At 36.6% G+C, this 19,244-nt stretch overlaps 1 protein-coding gene across 6 annotated transcripts in view; it reads left to right on the top strand.

Annotated features, from left to right (window-relative positions):
* LOC145291514 (ceramide kinase-like protein) overlaps nucleotides 1-19,244 on the top strand; it is a 149,812-nt gene that overhangs the window by 89,192 nt on the left and 41,376 nt on the right. For all 6 annotated transcript variants that reach the window (XM_080137485.1, XM_080137492.1, XM_080137507.1 and 3 more), the window contains exons 5-7: nucleotides 2,806-2,869; nucleotides 11,425-11,570; nucleotides 18,496-18,567. In XM_080137485.1, coding sequence (XP_079993611.1) covers nucleotides 2,806-2,869; nucleotides 11,425-11,570; nucleotides 18,496-18,567 — 282 coding nt within the window. The remainder of the gene's footprint in view (nucleotides 1-2,805; nucleotides 2,870-11,424; nucleotides 11,571-18,495; nucleotides 18,568-19,244) is intronic.

Genomic DNA, 19,244 nt, shown 5'->3' on the forward strand with positions numbered 1-19,244 from the left:
ACGCCGGTATATATTCCATCCCATGTAACAACTGTCAACAAGCGTACATAGGTGAAACACAGTGAAAACTGAAATTAAGACTTTACGAACATAGAAGAGATATAAGGAATGGTAACGCCCTAAATGCACTCTTTTGCCATTGTGCAGAACACGATCACTCATTTAATTTAGATCAAGCGAAAATTATTAAATACGTGATAGATAGAGCTAAAAGAAGACTTTTAGAATCAGCACTAATATTAAATACTAATACTATTACGCAAAGAAAAGGCTTCTACCATTTAACCCCTAGCATAGGGAAAATAATAATCAAAGAACAAAATATCAAAACAGATCCTGGCTAACTGTTTTTCCTTAAATATTTCAACAAAATGAATAAGTTTAGAGAGAGAAAAAAAATGTGTACATATTTATTTTAACGCATTTTTAAAAGTGTATATATAGACATCGAACAACCCAACTTCCCCATACGCACACATATGTTTGTCCTTCCCGACATGGGTAGGATTCAAAAACTGTTCTCTTTTCCGTACGATCTATGACTTTTTCTTTTCTTGCATTTTTACTTCAATATTCTGAAGATGTCCTCTGAAATAAGGACGAAACGTTGATTATTTTAATAATTTAATTCGGTTTTTCTATTTTTCTCAAAACATACATATATATATATATATATACATACATACATACATACATATATGTATATATATATATATATGATGATTGCAACGTCTTGTCAGAAGAGTGCCACTCCTTCAGACATTTAAAATCCATGAGCCCAAATGTCTGAGGGAGTATCTATACAAATATGATGTTACAGAGTCTTAGCTTTGTACGACAGCTAAGTCTTTCTCGGTTCAAAATGTTGAGATCCAGCAACAAGCAAGAGCAAGATAGCCAGCAACAAATCAAACTGCAGACCAGCTTAATGCGGGTACTGGTCTTCCGCTTTATGGTTTTTTAAATCAGAGATTTGCTTCTCCTAGAAAGGTTGCCTTCACCACGGCTTACGGGAGCCCTCTCTACCCCAATACACATATACACACACACAAGTATACACGGTGCTAGTTGGCCGTTGACACAGAAAAAGAGTTCATTCGCCCTACATACATGCATACATACATATACATATATATATATATATATACATATATATATATATATACATACACGCACACACACATATATATATATATATATATATATATATATATATATATATATATATATAAAATCTATATATTAATACGATAGCGTGTGTGTTATTCCATCTTTTTTCTTTTGAATGACTGTCGTTTAATTGTTGTGACCTTCCATTTCTTGGAATAAATAATTTTTACCAAGAATTCTTCATAAGTTTTGGTTTCGATCATAGCTGAAGGAACTCAAATTTTCTTAACTGAATTAATATATTCAGATAAATAGTGATTTCATTAGTAAAAAAAGGGACATCAGATTCTATCAACAATGAATGTTTTGATTTTAATATTATATTTCTTCTTCTCCTCATCTCTCTACCCCCCACCCTCCATTAATAACATATTTCCAATAGCGATTCTACTCTATTTCTATACATTAACTAGCAGGGAAATCCGACGTTTTCCAGGACTGAATGAGGATCAACGAATGTTCTACACTTCCAATACTTTTATTTTCATCAAAATCGGTGAAATCGCTTCTTTTTTTTTCACCAGGAATAAACTTGACATGCCTCCCTGTAGTGCCATTGTACTCCACTGTTGATTTTATGAAATTATTTTTATATAATAGTTTGAATTAAAATTATTTGTATATAATAGTTTGAATTAAAATTATTTGTATATAATAGTTTGAATTAAAATTATTTTTATATAATAGTTTGAATTAAAATTATTTTTATATAATAGTTTGAATTAAAATTATTTTTATATAATAGCTTGAATTAAAATTATTTTTATATAATAGTTTGAATTAAAATTATTTTTATATAATAGTTTGAATTAAAATTATTTTTATATAATAGTTTGAATTAAAATTATTTTTATATAATAGTTTGAATTAAAATTATTTTTATATAATAGTTTGAATTAAAATTATTTGTATATAATAGTTTGAATTAAAATTATTTTTATATAATAGCTTGAATTAAAGTTATTTTTATATAATAGTTTGAATTAAAGTTATTTTTATATAATAGTTTGAATTAAAATTATTTTTATATAATAGCTTGAATTAAAATTATTTTTATATAATAGCTTGAATTAAAGTTTAACATGCAAAAAAGCAGGTATCATTGTTCAGGTATGCTCTAAACAGAAACATTCATTTCAAACACGCCCTTACTGTTAATATTATATGCCGGGCCCTTTTGCTTGTACCGTAATAAATTTTTTCAAATGCATTTGTGATGTTATGCTGTATGAGAGTTCATTCAAAATTAGACTATTCGTTCTTTAATCAGATTTTTTCGATTAGTGACTTTTGATATTTACTTTTTGTATCAAAATACCTTCAATATCTAAGGACACTTCCAGATTCATAAAATAGATTTGTGTGAAATTTTTAAAAAATGGGCCCACTCATTTCAGAGTTCATAGGGAATGAACTCGCAGGTTACACAGGCTAAGTGTCTTTTATATATATGCAGAGATGATTGAGTGCCCTTCACTCACAAAAACAAACTTTCTAAGAGCTAGAATTGCCACAGTTTATCAACTCTTACCCAACGTAGGTGTATACTTCAACCAATGTAAACTAATGTAAAAACTTCTGCATATTATTATTGTTGTCTGTGTTTCTCATCAAACTTACTTATTCTATTTTCAGTCACTGAAAGGAAAAATCATGCAAAAACATTATTGGAGTCATACGACCTCAACAGTATTGATGCGTAAGAAAGTGGTTTTATTTTCTTGGGATTTTTACTTGAAAACAATAGTAATTAAGTGTTTATATCAAAATTGAGCATTTTCTGTTTTGTTTTTTTGTTTAAGATTCATTATTTGGATTATTCAAACTATTTTCATCCATCTTGGTTGCTATATTCACAACATTTCAGCCGATGTAATCTTCGACACTCTTGGGGTGCATTTTTTTTTAAACTTGGGAACCTAATAGCCAAAATTCAGAATCTTTATTTCTAACTGAAACCAATATAAAATTTGGAACTGAACCCTTTATTTAATCTTCAGGTATTGATTGTTCTCATTCTGTCAGCCATGATCAGGTAAAAGTAAAACGATCGATCATAGTTGAGAGGAATCTAAAGACTTCCTTTTCATTAGCTACTACAGGAATGATAAAATTGTCATCCTAGAAAAGCCGATATGGTTCATTTCCATTTGATGAAAACCGTTTTTTTTTGTTTTTTTTTTTTTTGTCGCAGACCATCTACTAGTTGGCCAGTTGTGTACAAATCCTAAGAGCGATAGAAATTTATTATGTCTGAAAGTGACACAATATTAAACAAGCGAGATTGGAGATGCATCACTGTATAAGTCATGCTCTCTACCAATCCAAGTTATGACAACAGGACCATTGCCAGCACCCTCAAAATGTATCATTGGATTGCCATGAATAACAGGAACATGCCCAGGGTGATGAAAACAAAGTTACTGACCACGGTTATGGTCTTTGGTGTGGTTTTTAATAAGGGCCACATCATGCCACCTCACATCTTCGAAGTCGGCTTGAAAGTCAGCACTAATGTGTACCTGGATGTGCTGAAAAGTGTGGTGGCCCCCTGGTGCAGTCAAGTAGCTGCTGGCAGACCCTGGGTGTGACAGCAGGACTCAGCGCCAGCCCACAAGTCCAAAGAACCCTAGGCTTGGTTTCAGAAGGAGTGCTATGACTTTGTACTCTTTTCTCACTGTCCCCCTCTTCTCCCTGACCTTAATCTGTTAGACTACTTCGTTTGATTATACATTGAGAACATCACCAACATGACCTCCCACAACATCAAAGCTAGTCTGATTGCTGTCATCCGTTGAGTATTCGCCAAGCTCCTGCCGGCACTTGTGGAAAAGGCATGCTCCCAGTTCTGGACCTATATCGAGGTGATTACTCCACTTACCCTTTATTCTCACTTTATATTGTTGGGTATTAGCGAGGGGATATCAAATATCATTTTGAAGCCTTTAGTATGACTACTAAGGATTGAACCCTCGTTTCTTGGCCCATTAGCAAACACTCTTATCATTATGCCAAATGCCGGGTAGACATGTTCATTTTATGTTGTGCTTTGTTATTATCTACTCTTGTAAGGATTAACCTTTAACATTCAGAATACTGTTGCTTAGTACTGACTGTTAATCAACACATTACTTGCTAAATGTCCATGTGAATAATTCTAGTATGAATTGGGGGAGCCTTAAATTTTTAGAAGTTTAGAGCAATGCTTGAACAGTGGCCAGATAATTTATATATTTGTATTCAATATACAAGCATGTTACACGAAAAACAAAGCAACAACTTTATAATTCAACAAAACATTTATTGTTCATGAACCCGACTGGGTTCATTATGAAAATTGAGTCCACAAGAATATGTTCAACAATGTTTGAGTAGAAAGGTGTGTGTGTGTGTGTGTGTGTGTGTGGAGAAGTCTTACATACTAACATTGTGTGTGTGAGTGCACATAGTGTGTAATGTGTTTGTCAAAGCAGCTATTAATCTGAGATGTAAACAGATGGTCCTGGATCTGAAAGGAGAAAGAGTTTGTGCATCCCTTTTTATATAGAAGATTGTAGCACCACCTGCCATCACAAAAAGATGATATAATATGGGTTTGATGACTAAAGCTATGACAACAGAATATTCTTTTCATTGTTTTGACTCTCGAGTATATATCTGTTGATCTATTTTACGCTTTTATATAGAGTGATGTGGTTCTCAGTTGATTAAATGTGTTTAACTGTGTTGGAAATATACTCGAGAGTCAAAACAGTGATAAGAATATTCTGTTGTCATAGCCCTATTGATGACCCATAGTGAGTGTCGGTTTAAATATATTAAGAAAGTGAGGTAATGTTACAAACCTAATCGTGTTTAGTCTGTAGTACTACTACTAATTACGATATAGTCATTCACAGATGAACTGTTTCACTGTATTACATCTCTCCAGTGTGGCTAAACAAGCAAGCGTTTTCAGCTGGAATAAAAATTATTTTTTTTTAATTGGATTTTTTAATAGCATTCTAATCTATATTTTTTTTAATTATTCATTTTCAATCTATTTCATTCTATACCAGGTCTACTTAGGAGACCATTGTCATACAATATATGCACTGCTTCTTTGAAACGTCTTATTCTCTACCTTTCTTTTGTCTACAATTGTTACTTCACCCTATAATGGCATATGGTTTTTCTTTTCTCTCCATATATGATCAATCGTACTTGACTCTTCTCATATTATGGTTTTCCAATGTTTTTCTAGCTTTACTTTTAGTGGTTGGTATGTCAAATCTTAGTATGTTTTTTATATTTACATGAAATGGAATAAATAGTTTTGAGGTAAGGTTTTGGAGAAAATGATTGATGTCAATTAGTTTAATCTCTCTCTCTCTCTCTCTCTCTCTCTCTCTCTCTCTCTCTCTCTCTCTCTCTCTCTGGCACAGTAGGAAAATGTATCAAATTTAACGATGAAATTTTAGTTTTTCTATCAATGTATGTTTTATCAATAATCATCTGTTGGATGTGCCATAGGAGACCAAAATATTAACTGATTATGATTTTAAACATCAATAAAGCCACAAAAGTTTTCCACAGAAGTTAGACTAAATAGCTTTTACAAGAGATCATTGGAAGAATCCAAGTGTGGATTGGAAGAGTAGGTAATAAGATTATCAACTTAATACAATTTGCTAGAGTTTAACTATCCTGAATTGGTTTAAACTGAAACTAAACAAAAACAGACATCCAAACATTGTGACTTCATATGCTCTATTCTTTGTTTGTCGGGTAATGGTGGTTGGCAGAGATGGCAGTTACTTTAAGGTCATCAATAGATTATTAATCGGAGTTCAAAATTTTATACTACTATTATATACAAACTATTTTAGATCCTCCAAAGATATTACTCTGAAACAAAAATGTAGTAGGCAAAAAAAAATAAATGTTCTGTCAGCAACAGTACAACTTCAAAATAGTCAATATCGCCCACCTCCAGAAGAGAGGGAATTCCTGTCCGTGATAACCGTGGTAAAAGAAGACACACTCCAATCGCCAGAAACACCCACACACACAATTTGCAGGACACTTCCGACTCGTCTCTAGCCTCCTGCTTTTATAGTGGCCGGGAATTATCCATTTGCATAATCACATGAGAAAGAAACGTGATTTTCCGAGAGTTGCATGGGGTAAATGCTAATAAAAACCCCCGGACGCCATCTTGGAATTCTCTTTTCCCCCCAACCGGTGACACAACAGACGTACCCGAGGTAAGCTCTTTTTCCCCTCATTTTAGTTATTGCTACTTCTGCTACACTCCCCCCTGATCTCATGATCACAAATGGGGCAGGGGGGCAGTCGTCTCTGTCTGGTACTTCTCCGAAGAACCGGAGGTAGCACTTCCTCCTGCCATCCTCCTCATCGCCATTATTGCCACCAGTCTGCTCCATAGGCGGTGTTTCACAATCAGGGCAGGGGGGCAGTATTCGTTTCTGTCGGGTACTCCTTCGTAAAGGCAAGACGGGTGGTCCTTCCTCCGCTTCTTCAGTATGTACATTATATGGCTCAAAATCCTCTCCGTCGTCCTGCATCATACTCTCTGTCTTTTCAGAAGACATCATACTGTCTGAGTCTCCCTCTTCCTCTGATGTAACAACATAATGGCGAGGGTGCAAATCCTTCACGTGATGAGGCACACCGTCCACCAAAATCGACTGAGGGCTGATCACCTTGGTCACCTCACCCTTGCCGAACCTCGTGGTACATCGATTTTGCGGTCTTTTGACCCATACGTGATCTCCAACCTGGTAAAAGCTGTTCTTGGGACCTGGGGACGCAGTTGCGAGATTGGTCTCCTTTACTCGAACTTCGTATTGATAAATCCTGTTGGCAGGCGCAGTGGAGGGAGATGTGTTGTCTCTTGGTGTGATGTTATACCAGTAGACAGCCTCCTGTATGGGACAACACATTCTAGCCGCTATTCGTTTCGCTGTACGGTGATATCACTCCGCTATGCCATTCTCGGCTGGAGCGTATGCACAACGGAATCGCAAGTGAACTCCCCATTTACATGCAAATGCTTGGAACATATTGCTGCAGAAAGCTGTGTCATTGTCTAAAAGGAGTTCATGCAGCGCGCCATGCTCGAGGAACACTGCCTCCAACTGATGAATCACGCTTGCCGAGTCCTGCCTTGCCAATTTCCTCCAAATGGAGAAACGCGATGGACCACAGTCTGTTAAAGTTAAAAAATGGAAGGTGCCATAATGCATGATATCCATTCCAATTCTTTGCCAATTCTCGTTAACTTCCAGCTTTCCCTTTTCCCACCTGACTGGCGCTGGGTTAATGGACTGACATTCCTCGCATTTCTGAATGACCGTTCTGACAGTTGCTTTTGTCGTGGTTGGACATCTTCTCCTGACAAAGTAGGTAGTGCGTCGCACCCCTGGATGTCCACTATCTTTGTGAATAGCCATGATTTGACTCTCATCCAGCTCGTCTGTGTGGACCGCGCCTATCACTGGGTCAAGACCGTTTTTCTTTTTCATTGCCTCAAACCACCGCTGTGGCACTCGTGTCAGTCGGTCAGCAATGTTTCGAGCTGATGGAACCAGCGTCACATCCACTGTCAGCCCGTACTCTTTCACGAGCTCCTTAAGAGTGCTTAATCGCCTCCTAATAAGCATCTCGCTTGCTGCTTTGGTGCGTACTCGCGCCTTTCCAGTTAGCATGTCCGAGACCCAATGGTATACGCAAACAGAATCTGTCTTTATGTGTAGCACCTTGCTCTGCCACTGGAGAGCCAAATTGATGCCTTTCAATACGGCATCCACTTCAGCCAAGTTGATATGTTGAGAGTCATCTTCAGGTCGCAGCCAACATGCATCTTCCAACACAGTTTCACACATCTCCAAGGCTGCCCCAATTGCTAGGGAGCTAGCATCGACCCATACATTCAGCTCTTTGCCGTCCACACACCAATTTCCCTGTGCCGGATCGTTCTGCTGCGCAGATTTTAAGGTTTCGAACATCATACGATGTAGTACGGCGTTCCTTGCTTCATCATCCCAGCCCTTCGTTACCGAACTTACTCTCCTTCTGAGTATTCCGCAAGCCACACGAAGCCAACCGCACACCGGAAAGTGCCCGACAAGTCGACCACACAGGGAAAAGATTGTTCGTCGCGTAACAATACTGGGAGCCTCCGGAATTGCATTTCCTCGCTTCCACCGCAGTTCATTGCGTTCCATCCTGACTGCCAATCCCAGCACCCGTGTACCATCCTTCAACTGCTCCAGGTTTTTGCACTCCAAACCCGAACTGCGCGAGATGTTCTCTCACACGGGTCGCGGGCACCACGTCTTCATTGACAAAAATGTCATCAATGTAAGCAGATGCTGCGCGGCTTATAACTTCTTCCTGAGATAGTACGTCGCTGACAATTGCTCTCATTATCAAGGGAGCCACATTCAAACCAAACCCCAGACGGGTCAGACAGTATTTTTTCCCATCGATTTCCACAGTCTGGTATGGCCACAGTGTCTCATGGACCCGGACTTGTAGGTATGCTCTTCTGAGGTCCAGTAGAGACACGTTAGCACCTTTTTGTCTCCACTCACGCAGCTTAGCCGCACAAACATCTGCGTTGGCCGTAAATGCGTCTACGTAATGATTTAGCTCCCGGTAGTCCATCACCGGGCGCACTTTGGCTTTGTTCTGCTGTATCACAGCCATCAGGGGAATTAGACCTTTGGGGGGTCCCAATTTATCCTCTGGGTATGGCACGAGCCAACCATTATCTATCCAGGTGTGGAGCTCCTGCGTTGGGTACTCTGACACTCGATTATGCAGCCTTTCAGCGGGGTGGTCCACAGACCATTTCCACGATGCAGTCCACGTTTGGTTTTGATGGTCAAAGGTAGCAGTGAAATCTGGTTCATCGATAGAAATGGCTGCGCATTTAATACTTTTTCTGGCGCCCAGCCGCACTGATCCTGTAGGCTTGACAATGACACCTCCTAGAGCTTTTATAGCGTCGATCCCTAGAAGCAAGTCAAATCCCAGTGGCTTGCCATGCACCACCAACACATCGACTCTGGCAGACACACCTTCATCAGTGGATACAGAGACCGTTCCAACACCGCAGCACGCATGGGACATTCCACCAATTGTGTTGACATTTACGTTTGTTTTTCTCCAAGACCGGCACCGGTCTGCATGTAAAATTGTCCTGGAGCATCCTGTATCAATAAGCGCCAAACATCGCGTCCCGTCAACATGGATGCTTATCACCGGGAGCGTCGTGTTCACATCTTGGTTGGGAAGGAGACTGGCGCTTATGCGTCCTCCCCTTGCTCGTTTCCCGAGCAGTTCCGAGCCCAGTGTCCACTCTCACCGCAACGGTAACACCGTGTTCCACGTTTTCGACAGTCCCTTGCAAGGTGGCCTTTAACATTGCATTTGAAACAGGTCACGTTAACAGGATTATTCTGGGCCCTGTTGTTGGGTGAGCGTGTGGCCGCAACCACATCCTGATTTTGTTCGCCAGTCGTCGTCAAAATTCTCGCTCTCGACATTAGCTCCCCCATGGTCAGGGCTTTGATGTTCGGCACCTGTTGAAGAGCAATTGAGATGGTGTCAGGGAATCCAGTGACAAAAATTAATTTTGTGAGTCTCTCTAAGCTTTCTCCTGTGAATCCGGCCAATCCAACCAACTGCCTGATTTTGTTGGCGTACACATCCACACGTTCACCAGCCCATCTAACCATAGTTATTTTTCTATATGCTGCAAACGCGTCATCAGTAAATGCCTCCTTTAATCGAGCCTCAATCTGGTCTATTTTCTTTTGATCGTCCTCCTCCATTTCCATGTAGAGGGCCAGCGCATCGCCTTCCAGGTATAAAGGTAGCAGACTCGCTACGTCATCCACCTGCTGAAGTTGTGCGACAAGTCTCACTTTTTTCAGCCACGCTACAACGTCTCCCTCGCCAGAGAACGGCTTGATAATATCACTGCTTATCCGCACCTTCGCCATATTCGCGCCGAAATAGCTTGAAACAAAAATGTAGTAGGCAAAAAAAATAAATGTTCTGTCAGCAACAGTACAACTTCAAAATAGTCAATATCGCCCACCTCCAGAAGAGAGGGAATTCCTGTCCGTGATAACCGTGGTAAAAGAAGACACACTCCAATCGCCAGAAACACCCACACACACAATTTGCAGGACACTTCCGACTCGTCTCTAGCCTCCTGCTTTTATAGTGGCCGGGAATTATCCATTTGCATAATCACATGAGAAAGAAACGTGATTTTCCGAGAGTTGCATGGGGTAAACGCTAATAAAAACCCCCGGACGCCATCTTGGAATTCTCTTTTCCCCCCCACCGGTGACACAACAGACGTACCCGAGGTAAGCTCTTTTTCCCCTCATTTTAGTTATTGCTACTTCTGCTACACTCCCCCCTGATCTCATGATCACAAATGGGGCAGGGGGGCAGTCGTCTCTGTCTGGTACTTCTAATGGTGGTTGGCAGAGATGGCAGTTACTTTAAGGTCATCAATAGATTATTAATCGGAGTTCAAAATTATATACTACTATTATATTTTAGATCCTCCAAAGATATTACTCATAATTGCACTAAATGTAGTATGAAGATAACTTTGGATTTTGTGTGTGTGCAATAAGGAGTTACAATTTAAAATGTCAATCTTACTAATATGAATAAGTATAAACATTTTTGATCTTTAAGCTATGGATTGGAATTGTGTCAAATTTGGCATAAAGAGCCCTTGGGATGTTTGACATAAATTTCTGCATTTTAATACAGTCAGAGAGACCAGGAGGAAATTCTAAAATCTAGCAGTCTGAGGGAAGAAACTATTAGAATAGAAGGCTTTGCGGCATCTAGGGACCTATACAGTCAAGGGATGAGATTTTACTGCTTGTCGGTTAGTCCGAATATTTACGTCAAGGAGACATAAATATTAAGACTTTTTCAGAGCATATTCCACTAAAGTACTTGTAAAACAGGCACAGGGATGCAACATTGCAGCAATTGATTTAAACATCGATATAGTCTCAAAAGCCTTTAGACTAAAAGGACTTTTCCAAGAAAATATTGGAAGCATTCGAGCATGGATTAGGAGAGTAGGTAATAAGAAGCTAGAGTTTAACCATTTTTTGCTTGGTTTAAACAATCTTTGTCTGACTGGAACTCAATAAAAAGTATTCTGAAACTGATTCTGATTTCATGTGTTGTATTCTTCATTTGCAGGGTGGTCGTGGTTGGCGGAGATGGCAGTTACTTTGAGGTCATCAATGGATTATTAATCCGAGCTCAGAAAGATGCCAATATTGACATCAACCAACCAGGTACAGATTGGTTACCATCAAAAATACCAGTTGGTATCATACCAAGTGGTAAGTTATAAATGGTTAATAATTTTTCTTTCTTTTCTTTTTTTTTTTTTTTGACTCAGTGGTTGACAACATTGTCTGGGTTTGTGTTTTTCTTTGTATTATTAATGTTATTTGTACTCACTAGGAGTCCAAAAGAATATGTTCAACAAAGTTTGAGTCATTATCTCTCCAACTCTTCCGATAACTTTTGCAAATGATTTGCATTATCGTAACTGACACTTACCATTGATTTCTCACTAGCAACAATCAAGTTATCTTCATAGTAACTTGGATGGCAATAAGTCTCCTCAAGATCCCAGTACTCTGTAGAGGTCTAGTTAGTGCTTTCCCTCCTTGGCCTTTCCATCCTCTTTGACCATTTATTGTTATTTTGATTGATATTACACTTTTTTTTTCTTTTTTTTTTTTGCATGGAGCACAGTTTTATAAGACTTCTTACAATTTCAGTACCCTTGGGTTCATGTAATGTTTTTTCCATCCCTTTATTTACTTTTATTGCAGTGCCATGTAGCTATTGTTTTTTTTTTGTTGTTGCTGTTATATTTTATTGTTGATGCTGTAGAAGAAGAAGAAAATGAAATTTTACACCATATGCTGTTTTCTTATCTACATTATATTTCTCTTAGTCTGTCTTCCTGTCCATTCTACATTTTCTAAAACTACTGGGATGATCTGGCTGCAATTTTTATGGACCTTTATGATAAGATGCAGCGAACTAAGTATTATGGTATCCATTCGATGCACATTCAGGGATGTATAAGGATTAGTATTTAATGCAAAAATGAGCACAAATTTAACCATCAATTTAAAATAAAGCACTCCTAAGACAATTGGTTATAACTTTTGTCCATTTTTAACATTTTTAACAGGCTAAAAAATCTAATATTAGTAAAATTCTTTAAAACTTGATGTCAGACAGTAAAACTGATTTGTGTGAAATGAACAAACTTCAAGACAACATAATTTTGGAGCTTCATGTGGAATCAATTTTTTCCATTTTTTTATTTGAGATAGCAAGTTATAGAAATTATTAGGAATTGTTTGTAAGTAATTGATCATAATTTTCCAGAAATTCATTATTTTCTTTAAACACGTGCAGATGGCGCTAATTTGATGCCATTCTAATACATTTCCTTAAAGACTTTGATAATAAGATATTTTTTTTTTTTGCTGCAGTTAAGTACATTTTTTTAAAATTGTATGCTTACTTTGCAGTTTTATTTTTCATCCCCAGACAAGACGTATTGGCACTTGATTGTAAGGGACTATTATTTGAGATCATGTTTAACAGAAGGTTGTAAGATCCTGAGTAGCATGTCAGAAAACTGAAAGAATTCCAAAGTCTAGCAGTCTGAGGAAAAATTCTATTAGAGTAGAAAGTTTTCCAACATTTAGGGACTTCTACAGTTAAGGGGTGAGATTTTGCTGCTTGTTGGGTTGCCAAGAGTTATGTATGTCAAGGGGGAACAAGTGCTAAGATTTCATTAAAGTACTTGTAAAAAAAGGCGCAGAGATACATGTTGGCGATGAGACAGAGGTTGGACCTTGGCTTATAGTGCGGGACATTAAATTTGAGACTCTTTGTTTGGGCCCTGTCGAAGAAGGAGAAATTTATGGTAGATGCGCCAGCCAAGATGTGGCATCAAAAGAAAAACAGTAATTTGGAGAGGCGTTTTATGCAAAGTCTCAATTTATAAAAGCCTGTCTACACATAGAGTGCAAAGAAAAAAGAAAAAAAAAACAGATGTGTATAATGTGACCCCCCAAAAAAATTTGTGTCCACTTTTATCATTAAATCCTTTTTAATACTTCTGACATAATGTTAGCAGATAAATAATGCTATCATCAACAAGAACTCGTCTATTTACCACCAGTACAAAGGACTTCCCTTTATCATACCTAAACTCAAATGAAACTTTCATGAACAGATTTTCTTTCCAAGAACTTCCAAACAATACCACATGGTTGCTTCTCCACTGACTGCAACATGGTCGTCTTCAAGTCCAATGTTAATAAATACTTGTCAAGCCATCCTTTTAAGTTTCTGAATTTTTTAGATGAGGACTAATAATATGTATTATTTGGACTACTGGTCTCATCTGGAGTATTATTATCACAGCATTTCAACCAATGTAACCTTTAAACTTTTTCACGTGTATCTCGTCAGACTCTGAAATTTGTACAGAATTTTGAATGAGACTCTTTATTTAATCCACAGGAATAGAATGCTCTCATTCCATCGGCTATGACTGAGTAGAAGTTCTAAATAATTCATCATTGTATTCCTAGTATTACCTACATTAAGAATTGAACCTTCATTCTCCAGAAGAGTGTCGTTTAGGACTGAATTTTATTGAGTATTTTATCTATTATGCTACGAGTCCTTGAAGATAAGATACACTTGAAGAATGTTGGAGGTAACATCGGTCGAAATGTGAGAATAACACTCAAGATGAGAACCGTCAGGGCAGAATTTGATTACTTAAAAGTAAAAAAATCTTCTAGTATTGCTCATCAATCCAATTCACAATCTTATTAACTCTTATCCTCAAGTAACCTTTGGACCTGAAAGAGTGATGGCTCATTATTATAAAAAAAATAATAATTTTGGAATTGTTTTGCCATTTTTTTTTTTTTTTTAATAAAAATACAAAGCAATTCATGGCATAATCGATTCAAAGAGGTGTGACCTGGTCACCTTTTCATAAAAACATGAAAAGAGAAACTTGAAACGAATCTGTTAGTTTATATAAAAAAAAAAAAGAAAGATTTGACAGAAGCCTCAAACAGTTCCCACTGAGTTCAAATTTACCCCATTAACCAATACTGGAATGGGGGAATGGACTCGGTGCTTACAATCTACCTATTAGCAGGCACAATATTTAACTTTTTCAAGTTCATGGCATTAAATTTTTTAAATTAAATTATGCTCTCTACAAAAAGTTTCAGCACATGATTGAGGAAAGGACTTCTGCCCAAAGAATGATTGTTCCATGTTGTCAACACGTGTGGATTAGCAGGTTGTACTGAAATACTTGCTAAAGGCGTATTTAGGAGGCTGTATATATTTGCAAGTGTCATGCTCAGATTTCGTTGGCACTATGGCAGAATGAATGTTACAATAATAATTTTAAATATTTTTATTAAATCTGGAAATAGCTTGTGATCCCTGGATTTTAATATTAGTGATGGGACGTGTGTTCTCCAATTTAAGATATCATATAGAGAGCAGAAATAAAGTGATAGACAACACAGACAACCAAGTTACAGTTTAAGCATATTCATTTATTTACATCAAATAATGTAAAGAAACATGCTAAGAAGAAAGATAAAGATAATATGTAATATGGAGAACAGAACTGAGTTTTTATTATATTATGACAAGCAAAATTTGCATTTAATGATGTGAAGACAACCTATGGAAGAAAATGATTTAACTTATAGAATGTTCATAGGTGGCACAAGGTGTATTCTACAAGGTGCAATGGTTCGTTAAAAAGAATACAAAGTAAAAAAATGATTGGGAGATGATTTGAGTTCTAAATAAGGTGTGATACTATGGACGTCCCCCCTCCCAAAGCCAACACTCTTGACAATGGGAGGAAATGATTCATTAGCAGACCAAAAATATAAGAAGAGAGATTAGTAAAATGACAAAGAGAGTAGTCTGTCTTTGAATTGTCAATTGGGAGTGGCTGATAGGACAGAAGTAGTTAGTTTCTATTTACTAGATGTGGTGCAAAGATAAAAGACCAGAATGAATTTTCAATTTTAAGTCAATAAATTTAGGAGTCAGAGCTAGTTTTAGAGAGAGCTTTCAATTTGTGACAGCTGACAACGATTGACAGCTTAGAGGTCCTTCCATCCAAAAGAGATCAGAGGGATTGGAGTCCGATAGGACAGAACTTCATTAGATTAGGAAATAGTGATCAACTGGTGAAAAAGTTGCTTTGACAGACAGCTATCAACAGACAACGTTTGGGGGGTCCTTTCACACACGCTTACACTCAAGGCACAACTGATTTATAAAAAGTGTACAGAGTTGTGTTTTCTCTTGTGAGTTTGCATTATTTTATATTGTATACTTGTAAGCCAGTGCTCACACCCTCGGCAATTGCCAATGTGAAAGATGATACCAACACGGCCAGAACAAAAATAGAAGACGAAGAAGAAAACCATAGTACACAACAGCATTGGGGTTTCAGTTATCGAGGAAGGTGTACAGGGCTTCATAAAGGGGTCGGTGCTATATATCCTCGTGTTGGATATCAAAAGACATAATCTTCAATGAATGAATAAGAATGTTAATTTAGATACAAGCTTTTGCTGATCAGTTTCTTTTCACAATTCAAATCCACTCATTCTTCAAAATATTTTCAAAGAGAATCCAAGTTCATAACCTGCAAGGTTCATATCTTTGATGCTGTTTTTCCTCCGAATCTTTCTATACACTTGAATATTAAATGTAAGGCGAATAAAGGCATTTTCCTTTTCTTCATCTTCATCATTTTTTTTTTTTCTTTTTCATTAGTATTGACCGACCAGGTTGTTCAGCTGATTTTGACAATTTGTCTTCCTTGTTTTTGTATTATTTTGATTTTTCAAACTACTGTTCTCATTTTGGGTGTTATTTTCACATTTAATTCTATGTAACCTCCCACCTCATTCAGATGTATCTTGTCAAACTCTGGAGTATTTCTGTCAAACTATGCCATGGATCCTTACGGATGTATCCGTAGTATAGTGGATAAATTACTTCATAAAATTCGGTTGTAAATTAATGCTCCTCTGGAGGTTGATGGTTCAATTGACAATCAAAATACAATCGCAAATTACAGAGGACTTCTACCCAGTCATGGCTGACAGAACAAGAGCATGTGGAGTTACATTGACCTTGTGAAGGTTACACTGGAAATGAGGACAATAGACTGAAGAATCCAAATAATATAAATAATCAATCCTCATCTCAGAAAATTCAGAAACGTCATTCCTAGTTTCTGCTGGGATATTATAAGTGTTGGACACATGATCGATTGCGTTGGTGGTTGATATAGGCGTTTTGGTAGGTAATTGAAATGGTTGCAACAAGTGACATATACTTTTAATTAAGGGCATAACATATGTTATGGGGAGTGCAGATGGGTAATTGGAGAGTGTTTACAGGAAAGTGCCTTTTTTCTTAGTCCTTCCTTTCTCTTCTTTCACAGCAAAGAAATGCAAGAACGTTCTTTGGTTACATAAAATTTGATTTTCTTATTTAAAAATAAAAAGACTTGATCAATTTACGTCATTATTGGAATATAATATTTCGTTTCTGCTATGGATAAGTCCCAAGTGAGTAGCCAGCTGTGCTTTTTGGACCTCCTCTTGGAGAAGTCAAATTTTTTTCCCCTAATTTAAAGTGCCCATAGGGCAGCCAGGGATAGGCAGGCAGGCAGACATTTGGTTTGTTGTAATTAATTTGCCTGCTAATAGGGGAATTATTAACTGTTTACAAATCGATTTTGCCTGTCATTTCATAATAACGCCTCAACCTATTACAATTTTGCAGGATTGGATTTGTTTCTTTTTTTTTTTTTTTCAAAATATTTACTAATTTATTTTCAGTTTTTGTACAAAAACAAAATAAAACTTTTCATATGGTTTGGTTTTGCTTCGTACATCTGTAAGTATTTAATTACAACCAGAATATGGCAAAAGGTACCAAGGCTTAAAAAAAACTATGAAACATGAAAAGTTATAATTAGGACAATATAAAAATTGTGTTTATTAATCAGGTTGAATAATTCAATAAAGTAATTATATAAAAATTTCATAAATCAAAATATTTAAATTTCACATTATAAGAACATTCGCTGAGCATTAATTGCAATTTTTAGGTTGCCCTAATTATAATTAAAAAAATGAACAAAATGAAACAAAACTTTTTTGAAACGAAACAAATGAAACATATTTTGTAAAATCTTTGCTATGAAAGTTTGAACTCTGCCCCCCGGTCCTTCCTTGAAAAAAAAATATGACAAAATTCAGAGTATATTCAATAAAAATGTACACTTTCTAAAATTCTAACCCACTTACTCGTCATATATGATACAGGAAGGGTCTATTGTCATTTCATATATAAATCACCTTGTATTCTCAAATTGTTACCTATCTGCTACTGACTACGGTCAATGTTGCTGAACTAGCTAGAACGGTTTATACCATGCACACAGATGTATATGGCAAAGTAGTGTAAGCATAAACAAACAGCTTATCATCTACACATACTATTTGCAAGTGACTGTGAATGTGTATATCTGTTCCACAATTTTAACTCTTTTTTCCTTCTCCTTTTCCATTTTCATGTCTCTCTTCACTGTCATTAAAAGCGATACTGCATATGAAACAAATGTACTAAGAGGTGATAATTAAAGAATTAAAATTTAAAAATTAATTTGTATGATGAGTGAAGAAGAAATATTTTACTTTCTGAGACGTTTTGCAAAAGTGATATATTTGTTTGAAGTAGCTGAGTGGTCTTGGCTATTATATTTGAAAAATAATCTAGTATGTCACCTTACTGAACAAGTGTTTTGTTGTTGGAGTTGGTGTATACTTAAGTATGAGGTTTTCAGCATATCTTTTGACGTCTCAACAAAGCCAGTCCACCAGTCTGTATTTATAGCTTAAGCAGCCAATCAAAATTTTGTAAGGAGAGACCCGGATGTACTCCTATTCATTACATCACTTTCCCAATTAGATTTAGACAAAATTTATGGGTATCTTTTTAAAAGAAACTAAGCCTTAGCACTTTTATAATGTAATTTAGCTTCCCCAGAATTAGAGCTAGTATGTAACATGTTTAGTATGTTATCCGCAAATAATTGTAACAAGATTTTCTGACATAAATTTAAATATTTTTAAACAAAATTATGTATTGCAGGCACTGGAAATGGAATCGCTATGACTCTTGAAGGCTATGACCCAGTGACAGCTGCACTTTCTATCATCATCGGTAAGTTTTCTTTTGTTTTTTTGTTTTTGCATTTCTTAGTTCAAGCAGTCTAGCGGGAAGAGGGAGGGGGGATAAATTTAATTATATAAATGGCAATTGTGTGTGTGTGTGTGTGTATGTGTGTGTGTGTGTGTGTGTGTGTGTGTGTGTGTGTGTTCAGTTAAAAGTCCAAAATTCTAAAACAAACATTCACAAAGTCAATGTATTCTTGATTGACATTACTCTGTTTAAATAATATCTAAAATTTAGAAATGCGCCAGGAAAAGTCTGTTTTCCAGACAGTTCATGTACTAACTAAAGGGAAGTAACTCTTTTTGATCAAGGAGTTACTTCTCTTATGCCGACTAATTCTTCAATGAATCTAAATAAAGGAAAATTGTCTGTGCGTGTGTGTGTGTGTTGAGAGAGAGGAATAGAGTTGGCAGATTAAGGAGAGGGATTTAGAGAAAGAAAGAGACATATAAATAGAGATTGAAGTTTTAATAGAAATATGTTACACTCTTGCCCCAGATGACGTTATGTATCCTTGCTAATTATAAATAAATGTTTGTAGGTACAAAATCTTTAAAATGACATTAAATAGTTCAAATCATTTTTATATATTTATAAACTTCTGAGGAATGTCTTTTGTGAACCCTCATTCATGAAGAAGACATTCAATAATCAATTACATCTGA

The sequence above is a fragment of the Euprymna scolopes genome, chromosome 2 (assembly GCF_053919585.1).
Source record: "Euprymna scolopes isolate OS-2025 chromosome 2, ASM5391958v1, whole genome shotgun sequence".
Lineage (NCBI taxonomy): Eukaryota > Metazoa > Mollusca > Cephalopoda > Sepiida > Sepiolidae > Euprymna > Euprymna scolopes.